This window comes from Paroedura picta, chromosome 10 (assembly GCF_049243985.1).
Source record: "Paroedura picta isolate Pp20150507F chromosome 10, Ppicta_v3.0, whole genome shotgun sequence".
Lineage (NCBI taxonomy): Eukaryota > Metazoa > Chordata > Lepidosauria > Squamata > Gekkonidae > Paroedura > Paroedura picta.
In genome coordinates, this window is record NC_135378.1 from 30,388,428 (window position 1) to 30,411,812 (window position 23,385).

The window sequence follows — 23,385 nt, forward strand, 5'->3', positions numbered from 1 at the left end:
CTAATAATGGTCTGGGGGCACCTAATACTGCAGCACAGTGCTTTGATGGGATACTTACTGGGGACCTCACATAAACTACTTTGAGCACTGAGCTTTCCAAAGAAGAATGGGATACTATGACAACAAAGAATAATGTTTATTGTAAATAGAGTATTTTACAGAATGTTTTTACAAATATGATTTTAGATTTAAAAAAAAAAAACTTTTTATTGAATTGTGATTTCCTTTTCACATCCAACCCTGAGCCACCTCATGAACCTTGACAGAGTGAGATGTAATTTAAGAACAGTGCATGTGCAGGATTTTTCTCCACGGATGTGATCAATGACAGTTTCAGCTTTACTCATAGGAAGGCCATGGGGGGGGGGGGAAGAGTGCTCACAACATATTCTAGACATAGATTTGGTGGTTGCCCACATCTGTTTAAATTCAAGCAGGTTCAATCATTTAATTTGTGCCTGGAATGCTGAGTACAGTGACAGTCCTTTACAGCAGGGGTAGTCAACCTGTGGTCCTCCAGATGTTCATGGACTACAATTCCCATGAGCCCCCGCCAGCGTTTCCTGGCAGGGACTCATGGGAATTGTAGTCCATGAACATCTGGAGGACCACAGGTTGACTACCCCTGCTTTACGGGGCTCATGAAACAATTTTATGCTCCACTGACATAAACAACATCTATGGTCTGGATGCTGGCTAGATTTCTTTACGTGGAAAGCGGAGGGCAATTTTCACTCACCTCCACTACGGAGAGAGACTTCTGCTTTCCTTCAAGCTATTCCTGGAGTTCTCTCATCCTCTGGGAACAGCATTTCAGGAAACGTTAGGGCTGCTTGCATGGAAATCCAGGCAGGATCCCACTCTATGCATTCTAAAACTGATTTATTGCACGTTTGGAACATTTCAGGCTAAAACAAAGTAATAATTCTGTTTGTTTGTTTTGTTAACCAGTACGTGATTGCATTAATGGTGCTACATCTTCCAAAAAAGAACAAACCATAATTTAATTTAGCCACTATTCAATACAAATTATAGTTCTATGTTGTGTTTTGTTTTAATGCCATGTCTAAATGGAGGAGGGGGGGGGGTGTTTGGTATTTAAAAAGCTTCCAATATACCCAACACAAAGAATAAGTCAAACCCTGAAAAGGCTGTAGGAGTTTACCACAGAGAGTTAAGAAATTTGCCTCCAACAAAACCCTCTAGCAGTTTGTCATTAACTAGTCTGTCCATAATGATTTAGGAGTTCTCTGTGCTGTTACAAATCAATCAATTACACTGATTGAACAGCCATTAAAGCAGAAGTTTTAAAAATGTAACTATCCGTGACCCAAATTTCCTGCTGGGTATGCTGGCCTCAGGTTAGCCTTGTTGGTTTATTATCAAGGGAGCAAATAAAAATAACAAAAAGAACATCCATTCTGAGCTTTCCAAAGTCACCATTAAAAAAAAAATCCACACTATTCAGGGTGGTTCCAAGCTTTGTTACCATTCATTTATTCAAAACTGATGTGGATTTGTGAACTTTTACATTGTCCCCCTTATTCTTGAGTAGTGGCCAGCTGTCCCTACACGATAAGTTTTTATGTATTGATTTTTCGTTGGTCATTTATTTTTTTAAAAATCCAATAAACCCATAATTCTGTGAAGATTTTTGCCCCCTTTGCAATAGCTTATCCTCCCCCTCAAAATCTACTGTTGTCATCATTAACTGCTCTAATACTGACCCTCTCTCTACATATATATATATGTAATAGTTGAGGATATTTGCTTTTACTGTATCTGAAGAAATGAGCTTGCACACCAAAGATTGTACCTTGAATTTGTTCTGCTATAATAGCACCTTTGCTTGTCTCTTGTGAATTAAGTCCAGCGTTTGCTGGCTTATATCTTTCCTGCCCACGAGCCCAGCAGCTGACTCTTAGTAAAACAACTAAGCAGCCAATGATCCAAAACCATCTTCATTAAACTAAATTGAGAATGGAATAGCTCTGAATAAATGGCAAGATCACTTGTCACTGAATTCATATTGTCTACGGAAAGACAATTCGAGACAAGGTTTTACAGGATGACACTTGTTCACCTCTGGAGGACACCTGAGCCTCAACTGCATCCGCAGTCTATACGAGCCTAAGGAGTTTTCTAGCTCTACAATTATATGACTGTAATAGGGATGCCAACCTCCAAGTGGGACCTGGGGAGCCCCAGAATTACAGCTCATCTCCAGGCAATGGAGGTCACTCACCCTGGATAAAATGGCTGCTTAGAAGGTGGACTGTATGGTAATATACCCATCAAAGTTCCTCCCCTCCCCAAACGCTGCCTTCTGCAGAAAGCAGCTGATCCTCTGCTCAAGGACTGCTGAGAAATTTCTTTCACTCCTGCTGTGCAGCAAGTTACGAATGAAATCCACAAACACTATTGACCTCGATCTGGAAGACCTTCCTCACCTCTCATCTCCTGCCACAGTCCAGAATGTCCTCTAGAATGAAGTTTCTGGAGGAAATGCTCCCTGCTGTAAGGAGGGAGCCAGGGGTGTGTAGATGGAGGAAGGACCTGGTGAAAATAACCCCCCTTCTGTTAGCAGAAGTTTTCTGCTGGATCTAACCCCACTGACAGATGTCAAATCAGTCATGCTGCTAAATCCCTTAACCCTAAAACTCATACTAAGAGATGCTGGCAGGGAAAGCGAAAACAATAACACCGGAGCTCCTTGGAAAGAAAAATCGTTGCTCTTTCTTACGTGTTTTCCCAGCCTACACACAATAGGTTATCTTTTGTACTGAACATGCAAAAATAGGAAAAAGATTTAATCTCAGCAGTGGAAGAAGGCTAAAAAATATAGAATTTTATTTCCTCCTGTCTCTTTTGGAGGATCGATTATTGCTTTAGTGTAATTTATTCTAAAGGGGAAACAATATACTTTCCTCTCAAAAGTAGAGATGGGTATTCACTCATTATGTTCACTGGCACTACTGGAACTATTTCGTTAATATTTCTACCTCCAATTATTTTGCAGAAAATAGCACTGCAAATGCTCAGCAATTGGTCACTTTTCCCATCCTCCTCAGAATTCCTCCCTTTTTTGAGATGCAATTTCCTGCCTCCATTAAACTTTTAGCCTCATCTTTGTTTTTCCTCAGTGGAACCTGTCAGATTCTGCTCTTAATTTTATTATGCCATAAACGGAAGGCTTAAACACAAACTAACTTCCTCTAATAACACATTAAATACATAAAATTGCCAGACCCCAATCTTCTAAACATAGATACACACAATTTACCAAGCTACGCTATCAGGCAACAACATATTGTTACATCTGCGGTCAACTAAAGAACAAGATAATCTAGTTGTTTTGACTCATTTCGGCAGCATTGATGGTCAGGTGACAGGAATAAGATGCAGAAACTATTTGAAAAATTATTCCCCGAAATGACAGAAAACAAGCCTGAATTTTAACATAATCTCTACAAAAGTTACAGCATTTCAGAGCAGTCCTTTCCACATCCTGTGTAGAACTCTCGGCCAAGAATTATTAAATTAATCTGAAACGTTTGAGAATTTTACAAAAAGGAATAGACTAACTATGACCCACTCATGAGAAAGTCAAGTGGCGGCACCTTCTTCATCATTTTAAAAAGTATTGAAATGGCATGGCCGGCCACGGTGAGCACTGTGCTTCAGTCATGTCCCTAGGATAGTGTTGAGACTTGAAAGGATTTGATGTTTGGGGAGAAAAACAAGTGGCAGGGCCAGGATTTCATGACCATTAACAGAATAATGTTAAAGCCAAACCAGACTGGCCAGGGATTCCGATTGGGGGGGGGTATCATCTAGGCATGGAATTGGGGTCACTGTGGGTGGGTTGGTAGTTGTGAATGTCCTGCATTCAGCAGTGGGTTGGACTAGATGTCCCTTACAACTCTATGGTTTTATTATTCTGTTCTAAGCCAGGGTCCTGTCTGGGGCCTGACAAATATGTGATATGTAGTCCACTGATGAATTGTAGCCACCACTATCTTTATATTTCACAACTACAATATCATTGTGGTTTTGTTTTTAATGTTAGGATTTTCAGGTAGTTCAGATTGTGACCTTTCCTGACAAGACACTCTATTTAGAAAAGAGGAAAACAAAATAAAAAACAAACAAACAAAAGAACTTCCTAGCAGAGGTTTCTACCATGGGGAAAAAACAGAGCAGTCCACCCTCTGGACTACTGGCCAGACAGAGAGTCTGTTTCTCTGTAGCTCACAAAAACAAGGATTTAGTGCTGACCTTGAAGCAAATTTCATGCTTTTTAGCAGGTCCCAGGAGAGCACTAGCTTGCTATCTCTGTGCTCTGCTACATTTTTATGTCAACTTTTCTCCAAGGAGCTCAAGGTTGAATCCCACAGCTTTTGCCTCCTCCATTTTATCCTTGCATCAGTCTTAAGAATTTGGTTAGGCTGAGACAGACCGACTGACTCAAGGTAACCCAGAGGGCCATTCCGCACAACGGGCAATGTTGCTAAATCTGAGCGCTACTGAAAAGCGCTGCAATCAAAAGCAGCAGGTCTCGGTAACACACACAGCCGTTTCTATCTAAAAAAAAAAGGCTCTCCCACTAGCGCTGTTCTTGTAACGCACAAGTTTTTGGTATCGCCAAAATCGCAACAAAGAAGGCAATATTTTTCCGTGCTTCCTCCTGCCCCTGGTTGTCAATCAAACAGAACAGCCAATTAACTGTTGTGTTTGTGCTTCCCTTTAAAAACTGTTTTTTAAAAACTCCAAAACACCATTAGCAACGGATATTCGTTCATTCGATGTATCAGAAAGACCTTTTTCGCTGGCATAGGAGCTGGCGCTTAATCGTTTACACGCTCTTAAAGTTAACCCCCCCCCCGGTGCAATTTCTGGACAAAATTATGAGCAGTGATGAACAGGGGGATGTATTGTGCTTGGAAACTTTACAGACAATTGCTTGTGGAGGGATTTCAGCCAAAGAAGCATTGCTTGTTTGTTGCTTTTGCCAGTTTAAGGGGAAAAAATGGCGATCGCGATGGCAGAAGCTCGGGTTCGAGAGCATAGGGAGAGACATGCTTCCTACCGCTATATTGAGAATACACATGTCTTTTTCGGATGTGTTGCAGGTTGTTCTCAAGAGTCTAGCGGTTTTTAAAGGGGGAATTCACTTTTGTGGATTCTCTGAAAAGCGCTACAACGAAGCGATTTTTGCGGGAGTGTTGCAGGAGTGTTGCAGATTGTGTACAACATCGTGAATAATAAAAAATAAATAGCGTTACACAATGGTAACATTTCAGCAACATTAACACTGTGCGGGATGGCCCAGAGAATTCCATGGTGGAGAAGGGAGCTCAACCTGAGTCTTCTCATATCTAGTGTGACACTCTTACTGCTAAACCACACTGACTCCAATGTGGTTTAGCTGTACATTATCATGATACTGGTACATCACTGATCCTTGGGTTTGTTACTCCAAGCAGCAACACTTGAATAATGCTGAGGCCCAACTATATATACCAGATGGGGGGTTGCCAATTCCACGTTGGAAAATTCTTGGGATATAACAGTGGAGCTTTGGAAGGGATGGGAGCTCAGTGGGGTACAAAGTCATATAGTCCCTCATTCACAACAACCATTTTCAACAGAAGTGAATTCTGTACTCTGCAGCTATAATTCTGGAAGATCTCCTGGCCCTACTTATAGATTGGCAATCCTATTCCAAATGTCAGTTTTTTCCACAGCACAGGCAAATGATAATGGCAAAATATATTCCCTGGTCCATTCCGCACAACATAAATGTAGCCAAAGTCTTACCTTTTGTAAACACTATTAATTTAACGTTCTGCATGACATCGTAAACAAACCGCAAAACTCCCACCAAACTCCAGCAACAATCGGAATTAGGGGGAAATCCAGAAAAGTGGATTTCCCCTGAAAAAAAGGCTACACTTCTGAGCACAAGCATTCTCAAGATAGCAGTAGAAAGAACGTCTCGCCTCTGAGCTTCTGGAGACACGATCACCATTTCCCCCCCCTTAAACCGGCGAAAGCAATGAATAAGCGAGGCTTCTCCAGCTGAAGTTCCTCCACAAGCAATTCAGAAGTGCTTAACAGTAAAACAAAGCTCCCTTCTACAATTGTCTTTAAAGTTCCCAAGCACAATACAGCTCCCTGTTCGATACTGCCTGTAATTTCAGCCAGAAATTGCACCCATTGGGGGTGGGGGATTTTTTATTTTTACTTGAAGAGCATGTAAACGATTAAGCGCCAGCTCCTACGCCAGCGAAAAAAGGTCTTGGGACATCGAATGAACAAATGCTCATTGCTATTGGTGTTTTCAGGTTTTTAAAACAGTTTTTAAAGGGAAAGGGGCTTTTCGGGAGCATGAATACAACAGTTCATTGGCTGTTCTGTTTGATTGATGGCCAGGGGCAGGAGAAGCACGGAAAAATATCACCTCCTTTGTTGCGATTCCGACGAGACCGGAAACCTGTGGGGAATGAATAGACTGCTACTGGGACTTCAATATTCCACTAGAATTGAAGGGGTGCGGAATGATGAAATTCCACTATTAAATATAGTGTTTCTGCATACTGCAAATATTTAGCAACATTGGCCATTGTGTCAATGCCCCCCTATGTTCCTCCTTCAGCTTTTAAGCTATTTCACTGGAGCCCTCTTCTTTACCATTACAAATGTTAGTAAGAAGTTCAGCACACAGAGGAAGACTCTCAGTGATTAAACCCAGTCTGCGAAATGTTCTTCCACATGATACTGGATTAGATTCCATGGCTCTCTTCCACTATTGGAGCACCTTAATCCGGCACATAAAACCAACATCTAATGCTAGTGGAAAGGCATGAAGCACCAGTGGAAGGTGCCCCCTGCTAGAGGAAGATATGTCCATTAGTGGCGCAGATCCATGGATCCTAACCACTGGTTTATTTATTTATTATTAACAAAATGTGTACCTTGCTTAGCTGACAAATTAAAAACATACATAATAAAAATCACATCTTAAAAACAACAAAAACACCATTGACCTTAAAATGAAATAGAAATGAGAGCTAAAGTACACATACAAAAACACAGAAACAATTTTAAAATTTTGTGCCGGAAAGAGGAGTCACCAAGGGAACGCCAAAGGAAATGAAGTGTTCACCTGCTGGTGGAAGATGGCAACAGGACAGAAGAGTTTCCCTGGATAGAGAGTTCCAGGATTTTGGAACTCAGGCCTCCAACGACGAGAATAGTGTTTGGGTAGGTTAATAAGGGAGTAGGCGGTCCTTCAAGTATAATGGTCCCAAATCATATAGGACTTTAAAGTTCTTTAATTGGATGTATTTTACTCTTTTAAGATGTTTCTATTGTATTTTAATGTAATTTGATGTTACTTTTTAATTATTTATTTATATTTGATTTTATTTCTATATTGCATTATCCAGGAGACTGGATTTAATCACGATAACCGCCCAAAGATACTGGTGAGGAGTGGAATACAAGTATTATTATTATTGTTATGGACCTGTTCCTTCAAGGGTACTACAGCTCCATACAGAACAGGTGACTGCACAGGCCAAAGGCTGAGCAGCAGTCCCCAGCATCACCTTCTGACACCTATCTTCCATGTAAGACTGGAGGAAGGGAGAGACAGGAGGCGGTTTAAGATGGGAGCAGGCTTCACCCCCCTCCCAAGTACAGAAACCACCAGGGAACTCACTCATGCTTGGGAAGGGTGAGGAGAAGCAATGGAAGCAGATGATTCCTTAGCGTGTGGCCAAATCCATTAAGCCAGGAGGGGAAAGGCTGCAGACCCCTGGGGATCCAAGGACCCCTGGTTGGGAATCCCTGCTCTAAACCATGAAGCTCACTGGGTGACCATGGGCCAATCACTCTAGCCCAACTTGGCCTATATCACAGAAATATTGTGAGGAGGGGAGAGACACAGATGTGTGTATGCCACCTTGAGCTCCTTGGAAGAAGTGGGCAATAAAAATGTAATAGATACCACCTCCTGTAAACAAAAAGTACAGGGGGTGGGAGGCATAAACAAATTACAAACTTTACCCACACAGGCCTTGGTTGTAATAATCAGTTTAAATGACAGATATTCATCTGTGCTATGCTTGACTACCTGCAGCTTAAGGGACAGAAGAAAAAAAATTGTTAATTTGCTCATCAAAATATCCCGTAACACATTCTCTAGTGTAGATACTTTAATAAAGAAGAATAAAAGCAAGCAAAATTTCTTTTTGGATATTCAGATTCTTTCCTCATTCTTTCAACAACCTTCTAAAGTAATGTTACCTGCATTTAACAGATGTGGCTTTATCCACCATATCTGAATCAACAACTTCTGGACTCACAGTTCCTACTCTCAAATAATAAAAAGGCTAATTTTAAAACCAAACTGTTGAGGTTTTATTTTATGCATTATTAGGGGCAACACCTATTATTCCCCTTCCCACACCACTTTTTGATTAACAGATGAAAATACAACTCTTCACATTTCAAGAAAACTGTTTTCTTGTTAAACACTAAATAAAATTTCCGCAATGGAGAAAAGATGCTAACCGTTCCGATCCTTCATTCCTGCTTCTCTCAAGGTCTATTTTTAGCAACAACATTAAATGATTGGTAGGTGGTCCACTTTCACTGTGCAAAAGGTGGTCGTGGGGGGGGGAGAGTGTTTTAATTAGCCGAAAACTTTAACAATAATTATTATACAAATACTGGCTGAATCTTCAAATGAGAGTACATGCTGTCCATTTTATTCACAATGGAAAAAAAAAATTCTTAAGACGGATTTTGATCAAGATTGGCCTCCCTGCTTGCAGGCCACATTTGTAATGTTTATGTAAGTGGGGGGATATAAATCTTTTTCGAATGAACCCCACTGTTCTCCAACCAGACTGCTTGTTATAAACTGCCTGTTTCCGTTTTGCCTGCTTCAGCAAGCAATGCAGAGTCTTGCCCTGGACATACTGGAACTAATTTAATGTGTTCCAGGTTTGATCTCTACTCTGTCCTCCCAGCTTTTATGGGTAGATTTTACACAGTGGATTACTGCCGACTTTAACAATGATTCATGTGATAAGTGGGGCTTGATTTGTTTGGGGCCATTGCAGAAAATGTGCTGTGACAACAACTAAAAAATTGTCACCAGTTGCTGTTCAGAAGGAGGTAATCCCAGTTTTAATAAAGGAATGTGCGCCCAAGAAACTCAGTTTGCACATAAAAAGTTACTCCAAAGCCTAGAAACAGAGCTAAACTTTATTGTCGTGGAACAAACGAGAGGGAGATTTTTGTGGTCCGCTGTATTTGAATTGGAAGCAAGCCAAGCAAGCATCCTGATGAATGGGTTCTGTATAAAAGGGTTTGTGCTTAACTGTTCAAAACACAACATCCCCACAGGAGGGTAACAGCCCAAACATTTCTTCCTGCTTGTTATTGCTTCAGCCATGATTTTTTGGAAAACAGCATAACAAAAAGCAGTGAGCTACTCATACGTATGTATTTTAAAAGAAATGAATAATAATATAATCCAAGACATGGTGCTGTTGGAATCCCTGATAGCAATCTTTAACCTTTTACGATAATGCTTTCTCCCTTTACTGCCCAGTAGATGGAATTTGTATTTTACTACGGCCCATTACAGCACACACTGCAAATTTTCAGTGTAGCATGCCTTTAATCTTGAATTAGCATTCTGTGCCCACCCTGTACACCATTATTTTTCTTCCATTGTATTTATTCTGCAGCTACGATTTTAAAAACATAATTTTCTAAATTGTGACGTGTGGAGTGACGTGTGGAGTGGTTTTTTTTTTAATCATTACACAATTGCCCTACTGTGCCATAGTGTCCAGCAAGCGCCTTCCATTTAAATACTCATGATTTGGGTTTTGCACATGCATTTTAGCATGAGATCATTAATAATGAAAGAGAACAGAAAGGATTGCTGATAAAGGATAATGCTGAAATTGAGAAGACTTTTTTGAAATTGGCAAGTAATTGTGAAGCCCATTTTCCATACTGTGAAACACCAGGGGATTCTCTGCTATGTTACCAGCCACAGTAGAAAATGGGAGTCACACAGTCTCATAGTATGGGAGAACATGCTGAGTGAATGTATGGTAGGACTCATTGACACTGCCATTGCAAGCTGTGATCACTGGCAGCTTGTGTGTGTGTGGGTGTGTGTGTGCGCACACATGTGCATGCCTGTGCAAAATCAGCTGCAATACCACCAAGCTTTTCACAGGGCTGCAATTTGTATGGGGGAGGAGTTCTTTGACAGAAGCTCTGGAGAGCTTTTTTAGTGTTCTGTCACTAAATTTAAAAAAAATGAGGGAGTATTTTTGGTGATTCTCTGGCGCAGCTGCAGAGTAATGCTAATTTCTTACCTCTCCTTGCAAATTTGGATGGTTTTCCCTTTGTGATTTTCTAATTTGATCCTGCACACTGGTTGTCATCATGGCAGTTTTTTTTTAACGCACTCCTCCCCCCAATGGATCAACCCCAAGCAGTTCGCAGAAGGTCCATGTGGTTCAACTGCCATTGTAATGTTAGGCTTTCAGAGATGGCCAAAATAGTAACCCTCCCTCCATTTTGTTTACTAAACTATTAAAAGGGAAAACGTTTTCAAAGCTTTAGGCTTCCCATCCCCAAATCTGTTTCACTTTACATCTCATGGCAATTTCATTCCATGCTGACAACCCGTCCCTTTATTTTGTTTGCATGATCCATTGAAATACTTCTTTTTGTTCACTGGGGACCCTGCTGTTCATCTCCTCTCCAATCCCCCTTTCAAGTCAATAACAGCAAGAAAAATGAAGTTTCCCTTACCTGTAATGTTTGTTCATCTAATGGTCTTCTGTGCAGGCACACATGGGGGGAGGAGCCTGCACAGAAGCCATGGCAATGAACTAAACCTTGTGAAGCTCCTTTACCCCCCCCAAAAAATAATTTAATTAAAAATTTTTTACATGATCTTTGATGATCCCATATTGCTGTATTCATGCTGACTGAAAATATTTTTAAAAAAATTTTAAATCAAGGGGGAACTGCAGCTTATGCACCAATGAAGGGGAGAAGATGGTAGAAGGTGGAGAGTGGGTAACAACCTCATTGTGGTTAAGGAGTGACCTTCAACGGGCAGCAAATGGGCAAGGGGGAATCTGTAAACTTTTGAATAACCTTTAGCTTGGAAGTGAAACAAGGGAGAAATTGGCACAAAAAAACACTCTCAGAAAACCCAAGAAGCAGTGACCAGAGAGCAAACTGAGTGCTGAATCAATGCCGAACAACAAAGAACACCTGATGGACATGTAGGGTGAAAGCAAGAGAAAATGTGAATAGTCAAATAGCTCTAAACCTTCCATCGTCCAAAAACAACAGTAGATGGCAGTATTGTACTGATATTCCCTTCACTATACCTTTTAGCCCTAGACTACAAAGACAGAAGATTTCTCTATTAAAATCTCATTCTTGTCATAATAATTTTCAAACTGCAATAAAGCTGCTGGTGGATTAAAGCAGACATTTACTTTTATTTGCCCAGCTTCATTTTTCAGGAAACTTGCTAAATAGTCAGTGATTAATGAGAGACATTTTATTTCATTACCGTTGCCCCCTCCCTCCCAACAGAGATGCAATTCAGTGAAACGATCACTTTCTGGCTCTTCACAACACCCCAAAACATAATGAATACTTCATCTTTGACGTAAAAAGATATCCTTCTCGGGGGAAATTGAGAGGCGTTTTCAAAGGGTTAGCACAGACAGCTGTTAGTACAGAGCATCTGAATTTCCTTCTCTATAATGGAGCCGCTTTATGTCGATAACTGTTGGCAGAAACGCCTAGCAAGGAAACAAACCGGCATTTACTAAAGAAGCACCATCTCAAAATGCTTTTTTGATTCCCTTTGGGGAAGCAACGTCTCAAAGGGGTGGGAGGGGGAGAGGAAACCCTTGTTGCTAAGCCTAGACAGTAGAATCAGTCTACTGCGGAGTCTGTACTGGACAAAAGGCATATGTTTTAGCACAAACAGTAATTACTTAGTCTTCTTCATTTCTGTGGGGCTAATTGGCTGATGGGATCACTTTCTCACTCTCCAGTTCTCTGTGGATCACAACGGAAGGAGAAAGAATAATGATGAGACTCAGAATGTCACAAACTTAACTCCATTAATGCTTAGTAACCATGAATGAAAAAGAGGGGAGGGGAGGCAAAAGGGACATAGAAGGAATGTATTTTTAAAAAGAGGAGACCATGCTTCTTCATTGTTTTCACCAGGTTCACCTAAGTAGCATTCAACACAATCATTACTAAGCAGACGGGAGGGTGGGAAGAGAGATGCGCACAAGGAAAATTATGGCTTGTTCAACGTTGGTTGTGAGGGATTGGTTATGGGATGCAACTGATGGCTCTCGATACAGATGCACATCTCTGCCTGGCTTGAGATGGTGAAGCCAGCCAATGCCACTGAGATCAGATGAGCATTAAAATGCAGATGGGAGTTCTAATCTAGACAGCTTCAAGAGGAGATTGGGCAAATGTACGGAGCAGAGGTTCCTCAACGGCTACTAAGCCTCAAGGTGTGGATGGAACACTCCGCCTGGGGCAGTGAGGTGCTGTATTCTTGATGTTCAACAACAGTGGGAGGGCTTCTGTAGTCCTGGCAACAATTTAAAAAGCTAAATTGCTGCCATTAAGAAAAGCTAGGTAGAGGACAGGAAGGCCTGAAGGATCATTGTCCATGGGGTCGCAATGGGTCGGATACGACTTTGCACCTAACAACAACAACAACAACAATCTATTGCTGCAAGTGTTGGGCATTTCTTCTGTTTGGCAGTTATGGCAAACATGCGTGAGGCTGACGTGAGATATATTTTTCAAAAGATGCAAAGAAAAGAAAGATATCCCCCCCCCCTCTTATTGGTTCTCATCCTGCAATGCCTTGACATACTATACACACACACAAATGGCAGCTGGGAAAAGTGTGGTTAAGCCGAAATTGTGTGAATACATGCTCCGGACATGTATTATAGAACACATCAAAATCCTGAACGTGAGTGACAAAAACAAGAATGAAGCTCTGTCCATGACCTTACCAGAAAAAGCTCATTTGCAAGGACTAATGAAAGGCACATTTCTGTCAAGACCTTCACTCCACTCTTGTTTTGGTTTCGGACTTCTTGCTATGTCAAAAGTCATACCACAAACCGAGATGGAAGTTTATTATTCAATCCAAAGTATTTCCCTCGTATTTCTTTAGTTCGGCTCCAACCTAATGTGCTTTAGATTTGGCTTAGCATTCTGCATGTCCAACTGAGAAGGAATTAACAGCACATGACAATAAAATGTAAACATATACTGGCAACAGGTTTTTACTTTGCACTGTATCATAAATGAATGAGGGGGAAAAACAGGACTTGAGTTTGCTATCATGCCTATTGGGGTCACATGGTTGAGCGTAGCCAATCAGAAATTGCTTTAACAATCAAACACTTTCCAAGCTCTTTTGCAGTGATCACCCAAAGGGGTCTCCATCTGACACTGGTGAAGGATTTTTATGAACCCCCTCCCTTCCCCTTGAATTCGACCCTATTCAAAACAGATGGCATTCACAGGAGATGTATTGTATATCTGTCCAATGGTTACTCTAAATAGAAAGACCTCAAAGTAGGAGTGAAACAAGACTTAGTTTAGGAGAAAAATACAGAGAACTCAACAACGTTATTTCCTTGATGTTGACCTTTAAGGCCTTTGGCGGCCTGGGACCCACATATCTTTCACCCTATGTCCTTTGCAGGGCTTTGCACTCCACTGGTACCAACCTGCTGGTTGTTCTTGGCCCCAAGAATGCTTGCCTTTTCGGTCCTGGCCCCTACCTGGTGGAATGAGCTCTCGGAGGAGCTGCGGGCCCTTGGAGAGCGTTCTCCTTTCCGTAGGGCCTGCAAAAGGGAGCTCTTTCACCAGGTATATGGTCCAGGCCATGGGTCCCCCTTGATATAGCCAACGGACATCTTGGTGCAGGTTGGTCTCCCCCTATGCTGTCCTCATATGATTTTTTCCTGTATGAAGTTTTTGCTATCTGTTGGGGTTGTAATGTTTTTAACTGGTATCTTTGTTGTTGTTAGTTGCGAAGTCGTGTCCGACCCATCGCGACCCCATGGACAATGGTCCTCCAGGCCTTCCTGTTCTGGGTATTTTATTGGGTTTTATTGTTGGATTATCTGTTGTGACGTGCCGCAAGCTGGCTTCAAGAGCATCGGGCTACAAATCCAATAAACAAAGAAACAAATAAAAGCAAGGACAGTGAAGCTGATTGCTTATTTGTTCCTTATTTGGGGGTGGGGTACTCCAAATAGAAGCTTGTGGCACAGTGTTTGGAGCAGGCACCATAGTATGTCCTCTTGCAAGGGACAGTATCTTGAGTGTGAGAATGTGTCATTTGGGGTGGACAAAACATTGTTTTGGGGTCCAGTTAGGCCCTAGTGTCTGCCTAATTGTTCTGGGGACACCCCGCTTTTAGAGCAGCTGGAACAAGCTTTGGACAAAGAAACAGCACCTGACTGAAGGGGAGAGTCCCCTGAATGTGAGATTGCTTGATTTATGATGGTCTAAACCTTATTTTGGTGTTTTCAAACTCTCCTCAATGTCTTTGGTTGAATTCATGAATGATTCGCAAATAACAAACAAGGAACCAACTTCAGCCTTCCCTTCTTAAAAAAGGTACACCTAGTATCCAAATACCCCCCCCCCACGCACACACTGTAGCCACCATTAAAAGAACCACACAAGTTCTCTGCACACAAGGGAGCTTCCAAGGCTGGTGTTCTTCCACCACAGCCCCCTTACTTCTGTATGCCGCATGATATACTGATATTGCAAGTGGGACATGAAGAAAACCGTTCGCAACAAAACCACAGGACCAGCTGTTGAAAGAAGAGAGACTAAAATTCAACTGGATAATCCCAAGCCCTTGGGCAAACCTAGGATAGCACTTCAGATGAAAGACAATGCACTTTGGACAGGAACATTAATTTAACTGATTCTTATCCAAGTCAAAAGGGAGAACATCTGAAGCTGCTATGCACACACAAGAAAAGTAACCACAATCCATTTTCCAAGGCAGCCTACTCAATAAGCATTGCTGACGGGAAGACATTGCAAAGGCATCACTCCCAATTCTGTAAAACATATCCTAATACATTTTGCAGATTCAAAATTTCAGAATGTTCTCTGCAGTATAAACTTATTCAAGAACATGAATACATATATACTTCTAGGCACACAAAATGTGATTCCCCCCCAAAGTTTCTAGATGTTCACCAGATGTGACACATGGTTCTCTAAAGAATGTGACTAAAGGATATGACTCTTAAACTGACTGTAATAAAATTACTGTGATAGTAATAATTCAAAAATGCTTTCAATAAAACCAATTATACAAATTAGGGCATGCTAAAAGTGTCTACCTTATCTATTCAAAACCATTTTTTCCCTCTACAGACAAAAATTTATATATGTACCAATTACATATGCTACTTAGGACAATGAATTTATATAGAAATCTAGTATTCATTATTCACATTGTAAAGATGGAGAACATCTCTTCCAACACATTCCTAGAGAAATAAAATAAATGGCTGAGGCCATGGCTACATGGGTCTCCCTTCTTTTTCTCCTCTTTTTATTTTATAGCATATTCAATCTGGTGGAAAGAGTCAAGATGGTCAGGGGGTATTGATTTTGAACTGTGTTTTATCAATGTATTTTTATTCTATTGTGTTTTATGGTTTTATTACTGTAAACTGCCCCAAGGTCATCATGGGGAGGGACAGTATAGAAATTAAATTAATGAGTTTTCTGTTTAGAAAGGGAAACTGCAACCTTTGCAGGGCATTAAAGTTATTTGCCAAACAGTATACACACACTGTGGGAAGTTTCCATCTTTTAAAATCTATGAGCCTGAGATATGGCTTAGAAGCACAAAGGTTGTTGCATCTCCACTGTAATTTTCAATGAGACCACAAAAATACAAATATGTTTATGTAAACCTCTCTCTAAGCGAATAACCTGTTTGTGCTACTGAAGAACACTGGCCTTTTGATAGGCTTCAGTCTCTACTTAAGGGGATAAACCGCTCTTTCTCAATTTTTCTACTGTTGAGAAACCTCTGAAACATTCCTCAGGCTTCGGGAAACTCCAGAAGTGATATTATTGTGCAGAATATGGCTGGGAAGCATAGCTTTGTACACACCTACCTGGGGCCCCTCCTCTTCCCATCTACTCTAGGCCCATCAGTGGCCATTAGGGGGGCAGGTCAACATGACCATATATGCTACCTGCATAATTCCTCCCACCTGGAAACAGAGCATCATAGCCCATATTTTTTAAAAAGGGGATGGTGATTTGCTAACTAATTACAGTCCAGTTAGTCTCCTTGAAGATTCATCCAAGATATATACGAGCTTTCTACTTAATATATTTGATGACTGTGCAGATTATAAATCTTTTCCATCCCAAACAAGCTGACATTAGAAAAGGACATAGCACAATAGATAGTTGCATAATTCTGTTGACCCTGATTTAAAATATATACTAAATTCAAAAAGGGCCATCTGTTTGCAGCATTCATTGACCTTTCTTCTGCCTTTGATTCTATAGATTGAGCCAGGTTATGGTATAAATTGGGCAATACCAATATTGATAGGAGGTTACTTCATTTTCTGTGAGAACTTCACTCTAACATTACTGTCAGAGTTCAGGCAGGTTCAGCTCATAGATCCAATCCTACTGAGGATGGGGGTAAATGTCATGAATCTAGGATTCAGATGCATGGAAGAGACCCCCTTCTCAGACAAAAGTTCAACACTCCATAGAGTTGAAAGGAATCCAGTCTTTATTGAAGAAATCCACAAGGCATAAGAAAAATCTCAAAGAATAGAGCAGGAAAGTAATTGACAGAGACAAAGAGCCACACTCTACCAAGCTTTATATATGCCTGGGTCTTCAGGCAGGAATAGTGGTTCACACCGGAGAGGCCTTTGATCTTTTAGGCATGAACCTAGGAGACACCTAGTTTCTTTCCCCGGATACTGGGATGCTCACAGTTGGCCATTTATTGATTCCCTGTGAACACACTGACTGATAAGGCTGAGTTCCCAGTGGTGGGGAATGACCTACGTGCTTTCCATCTGTAAACCAAAGGATGCAGAGAAACTAAGAATGCCAGAGTGGGGGTGGGGAGAGGAGGATTTAAGTGGACCGCTCAACCACGGAACCAATTTTCCTGGGCCACCGGGGAGATGAAATAGGGCATCATATGACAATAAAACAGGGTTGTCTTCTGGACCGTTTTTTGTTTAAATTGTATATTAATGACATAGTGCAGGCCCTGGATTCACATGACCCTTCAGCCCCACCACTGGCTAATTGAAAGATCCCAGTCCTGCTCTACGCAAATGATATGGTGGTTTGGTTCCTGACATTACTAGAGCTGGGCTGGGGAGAATGTTGGCTAAGTTGGATTCCTGTTGTGCAGAAGAACAACTGAAAATCAACTACAACAAAATAAAAATTATAATTTGTGGAAGTCATAGATCCAAATATAGCTGGTCCATTAATGCTAACTGAATTGAACAATGCTCCTCCTTCAGATACTTGGGTATCACTTACCAAACATCTATGTCCTGGCAAGCCTATCTACATGCCAGTATTATTCTGGTTAGATGTTCATCTAGTGCTCTTAATTGTTTTTCTCCAGTGGGGGTCAACTAGTTGCCCTAGCACTCAAACTCTTTTTGAGAAAAAATTATTTCTCAGCTCCTCTATAAGATGGAGGTCTGGGGCTGGAAGAGAAAAGTCTTGTACAGGTTGGAAACTATTCAAAACTACTTTATTAAGAAAATTCTGGGATTACCTCAAGAAACACAGGCTGCTTTGCCAAGATCTGAGGCTGGTATGATGTCTTTTGCTGCAAGGGCAAATCTAAAGCTAATAAAATATCTTATAAAATTTGCCAGTTTACAATATTCTTGGAAAGGAATTGTTGGTGCGATTTGTTATCCATTTTCCATACTTATGCTTTACCATCACTTGACACAATTAAATCATGGGAGTTCGATAAAATCCACGCCTGGGTCCAGGAGAAGAATGCTGCTTGTGATCATTAGTTGGCACAAAAATCAAAATTTTCAGTATGGTATCATAGGCTAAAGCGTAAGAGAGCCTCACCCCACTATCTAAATGATTTAGTCAAGATTACATTAAGAAAGGCCTTTGCTTAGGCCCATGTACAAACTGTTCCATTGGCAAATGTATATGGGAGATATTATAATCTCCTGTTAGATAAAGTTTATACCCTTACTATCTGAATCAGGTAGAAATTCTCAAACACTATCTGCTATACTGTCCACTTTAGTATTCTATTCGAGCTAGTCTGGATCAAATACTGTTTTGTATTTCCAGTTAGAATGAGGACCAAATTATGTTTCTTTTGGCAGATGTATTCCCTTTTCATGTTTCCTGTCTTGCCATGGCAGCTAACAGAGGCCCGGGGCAGGCCCATCAAACTCCTCCCCCTTACCTATGGTGTACCTAAACACCCCATTTGGCTTCGTTGTGCTGCGGAGCTGAATGAGCATATCCCATGATGGTGGGATAATGGCATGCTGCTATCCCACCATCTTACAGTGGGACCCCCATGCCTCCCACCCACCCCCTGCTGCTGTGAGGCGCAACTGAACATTCTCACCCTTGAGTTGTGTGTGAACAACTCCAGGAAAGACCATGTGTGCCAGGGGATGTTGTCACCCATGCATACATGGGAAGCAGCAAGGAATGCTGACCTGCCACTAGGTAATGGCCTAGTGCACCTGGCTGCATGCATAATCAGCCCAGGGCCATCAACCCCAGGATTTCATGAAACCCTGCATGAACAACTCTGGGTTAAATAGATACAGCAGGAACATAGATAAAATACTTGGTTAATTGAAGACTATTGAGCTTATTCTCTATCATAATAAGTATTTATGTAAACAATCCTATGGTCATTATGCCAGATATACAGCTGTGGGTAGGTAAAATAAGTGTGTGTTGTTTTCATTATCATTGAGTGTGTATCACAGGCTTTCTCAACCAGAGTTTCATGAAACCCTAGGATTGCTTGATGTGACTGGAGGGGATGGGCCCCAGGTGGGCATCTACACAGCTATGCTTCCCAATCATATTCTGCATGACTGCACCACCTCTGGGTTTTTTCGAAGTCTGAAGAATGTTCCAGGGGGTTCTCAATGGTAATAAAGCTGAGAAACATATCATGATAGTTTTCTAAAGCAATAGTAGAAAAAGCAGTATATGGAAGGGGAAACAAAACCATGGCTAGCTCTTCAAACACAGATGTGGCTTGCACATACTATAATGATGCTAGCCTGATGTTAGACATTGATCAAAGCCACACATCTGGAGTGTTGAAAAGGAACAATGAGATTTCATTCATTGGCAGTCTGTTGTCAAGATTTAGTTCAAAATTGTATGCTCAAAATAGTGCTGTGCCCTACTCAGGAACTGCAAGCATGTAATCCCAAATAATCATGTAATCCAGAGTAATTGCCACTGGACTGTAGAAAATGAGTGTGTATTTAGGAAGCAAGTATAATGCTGGAGGGATAAAGAAATTGCTTTGGTTCCATGTCTCAACCTATTATCATGGTTGAAAAGCAATGGATATAAATCTATAGAGGGCTATGATTAGGAGTGCACTTGGTAACAACTGACAATCAAAGTGCATATTTAAAATGTCTTTGCCTGTCTCCTGCCTTTTCCTTACACCAGTTTTTCTCTACATTTGGAACTTACAACAGACTGTTGTCAACAGACCTTCTACACAATGACAAAACAGTATTTGCATTTTAGTTCAAAATAAACCAGTACTATCACACTTTATACACACATGCTATGGGTACAACCTAGCCAAGGCATACATTGCACCACCTCTTTTCATAGACTATTGGCCAGTTCTTCAGAAACAAAGATTGGGTTTTAAACATTATATTTTAAACTTTATATTGGAAGAAAAGGACCCGTTGTTCACAAAAGCTTCCATGGAATAACATTTTAAAGATACCACACAACTTCCATTTAGTTTTATTATAACTCTCTGAAATGGCCATCCTTCTGAAAAACTCTGCAACTTACTCAGATATAAGCCATGTTGAATTCAAATGGATTTAGTCTAGGGCCTCTTCTGCATGATGGAAACGCTAATGAAAACTCACTAAATACATTGTTGTTTTTCTGATCTCTGCACAGAAGAGTGAATTTACTCCGCAAAACTGATTTTGCTCTGCATGGTGAACTGCCTCTTTGGTGCTTTAAGCGTCTTTTAAGCGTTGTTTCTGAAAGAAGCTTTTCACCGATACATTTATCTCCTGCCTGCCTGAGACGCTCTATTAGTCATGCAGAGAAGCTCCTTATTTATGCAGATTAGTGACTGCATTAGAGCAGTGATCCCCAACCCCCGGTCTGGGGACCAGAACCAGTCCGTGGATCAGTCAGTACCGGGACGCGGCTCCTCCTTGTCCTCTTCCAAGGCTGCTGCCTCGGGGGCTGCCCTGCCACTCTGCCACTGGCTCACCTTTGGTGCTCTCCAGTGGCCGCCCCCTAGCGGGAGGTGAGAAATCAGGGGCACCGGTGGGAAAGCAAGTAAAGCAGGGGCTTAGGTGGTGGTGACGTCCCTCGGCAAAAGACTACCCACCCCCTCGGGCCTCAGTAAAATTGTCAAGCGTTGACTGGTCCCCGGTGATAAAAAGGTTGGGGACCACTGCATTAGAGAATAAAGCGGAGTTGGCAAAACCACAGGGGGCAAGGCTATGAATTGTTTCATGCAGAGAGCATTGCAACATAGTTTTTCAACAGACTATATTCAATGCAGAACAACGATTGTAATATAATAAAGCGATCTAAACTGGTTGTTTTTTTAACTGTTTTATTTTGCTCCGTGCAGAATACCTCTAGGTTTGCTAGGTGCCCCCCCCCCAACCACCAGAGGTAGATGGGGTGGATTTAGCTGACAGATTCAGATTAGGAAACTCCTGGAGATTTGGGACTGGAGCCTGAAAAACTCAGGGTCCTCGCTGAGTACAAAGCATCCATTTTTTCTAGGGGAACTGATATTTGTAATCTGGAGATGAGGTGTAATTACAGGGGGACTCTAAGACCCATCCAGAGGCTGGTATCTCTAATTTATTCTCAAGAAATTGTCCATAGGACTGTAGGCCTTGTCTCATTGAATGCAATGGGAGAGATTCAAGTACAGTTTTGACTCTCCCACTAAATTCAATGTGATTAACCTAAGACATGGTGAATACTCCACCCAATATTTCCTGCTACCCCCTTTTTTCTCTCTCTGCAAGAACTCACTCACAGTATATTATGGATTAATATGTCAGAAAGCCTTATTTGTTCACACCTGGCAGTGTGAACTGTAGTAAGTGAGAGCTGCACTAACTTTCCAGCCAGGTCAAACCATCATCTTGGCTGCCTTTGTTCACCTAAGAACAGCATTGGGCAAGCTTGCTCTGTTGATGATGACATAGCCATAGGTATTGTAAAACAACTACAACACTTGATATCACAAGACAGCCTGTTACCAGGGGATGTAGATGGAAGGACCTAACAGATCACTAAAGTACTATGAAGAGAATCTACCAGGTAAGAATATAAGATCAGGGGTAAAGATTATAGCATGTGAGAATACTCAAATCACAACCGATAGCATACAATCCTATGCAGATGCCACTGAATTATACTTATCAAAGCCAAAGGAAGATTTTACAAAGTAGTAATTGGAGTAACAGCAGGTTTTAGAATAAACATTACTAAATCTTACTTAACCAATATGCCAGTTATACATACACTTACACACAAATTAATTGTTGAGGCAAGTTGGTACAAACTGACACTTTGATCCAACTAGATATTAGGGAATTGAATACAATTTATTATATACTGGAATTATTATATATTCAAAGGTAGAAATTTTCTATTTTTTTTAAATGTTGTGACATTACAAATTTAATTTTGGCTAGATTCTCTTAATGGTTTTCATGATAAAGTCTGGAACCTGATGACTACCTAAACAGAAAACTACCAGTGTGAGTCAGATGCAATGTAAGGTTTTGGATAATAAGAGGGAAGGGGTGATTTTGCTGATTTCCCTCTCCTGCTGTAGACTTCCAGTCCTCCCACTCCCCGGGAGCAGCATTTAGGGGGGCATTTGGGGCTGCAGCAGGAGGGGAGAAGCATGAAAGTCCCACTTCCCTTTCACCACTGGAGACTTTCTACAGGATCCAGTCCTATGTAAATAAAGAATATAATTATTATTTCATTCTGAGTTTCTTGGAGGGGGCAGAAAAAGAGAAATACTAAATAATAAAACAGAAATTTTAAAATATTCTCTATCCCCTCCATAAAATGTAATAATGCTCACATCTTAATATACCTGCATAAGCAGCCTTTCAAAGGCTAAGAAGTTGTCCCATTTGGCATTTTGAGGGTGCTTTAGTGTCTGCACTGTGGCTAGTGCAATCTGCAAAAGCCCACAGTGGTTCTCCAGAGCCTCAAACTTCTTTTTGAAGAGCTGGGTGAATGAGGTGAGCTGTTCAGGGGTGACTCTTCCTGAGAAAGAAAGAAAATTACACATCAGAGCCCTTTCTCAACAGTAGGCAAAGCAAGAATTTTTAAAATCGCCAACAATAATTGTCCCATTTAGACAAGAATGTGACATGTGTATTTAAATGAATACAGAACTGGGCCGCAAAGAAGAAGAAGAAGAGTTGGTTCTTATATGCTGCTTTTCTCTACCCGAAGGAGTCTCAAAGCGGCCTACAGTCACCTTCCCTTTCCTCTCCCCACAACAGACACCCTGTGGGGTGGGTGAGGTTGAGAGAGCCCTGATATCACTGCTTGGTCAGAACAGTTTTATCAGTGCCATGGCGAGCCCAAGGTCACCCAGGTGTTTGCATGTGGGGGAGCGCAGAATCAAACCTGGCATGCCAAATTAGAAGTCCGCACTCCTAACCACTACTCCAAACTGGATATGATTTATAGATGCAAGAATAGGACAATGGACAGATGTGGCGGGATTTCTCTACAAACATGTAGCCTTGACTAAAAACTCCATGATACCTTCATTTTCTTCTAGAATAAGCATAATTACATGTAAATATTATGTTCCTAGACCGATAGGTTCATGCCAAAAGTGTTGTGTTCTAAAAATTCAGTCTCACAAAGGACAATACGGTTCTTTACTCCAGACTTTATGTATGAATGAGGTGTCAAATGGGAAAGTCCAGGAACACCGATGTA

At 41.2% G+C, this 23,385-nt stretch overlaps 1 protein-coding gene across 1 annotated transcript in view; it reads right to left on the bottom strand.

Moving 5' to 3' along the window:
- The window catches only part of SCFD2 (sec1 family domain containing 2), a 188,747-nt gene that overhangs the window by 130,236 nt on the left and 35,126 nt on the right, over positions 1-23,385 (bottom strand). Inside the window, exon 4 of the mRNA XM_077301978.1 lies at positions 22,520-22,695. Within this exon, the coding sequence (XP_077158093.1) occupies positions 22,520-22,695 (176 nt within the window). The remainder of the gene's footprint in view (positions 1-22,519; positions 22,696-23,385) is intronic.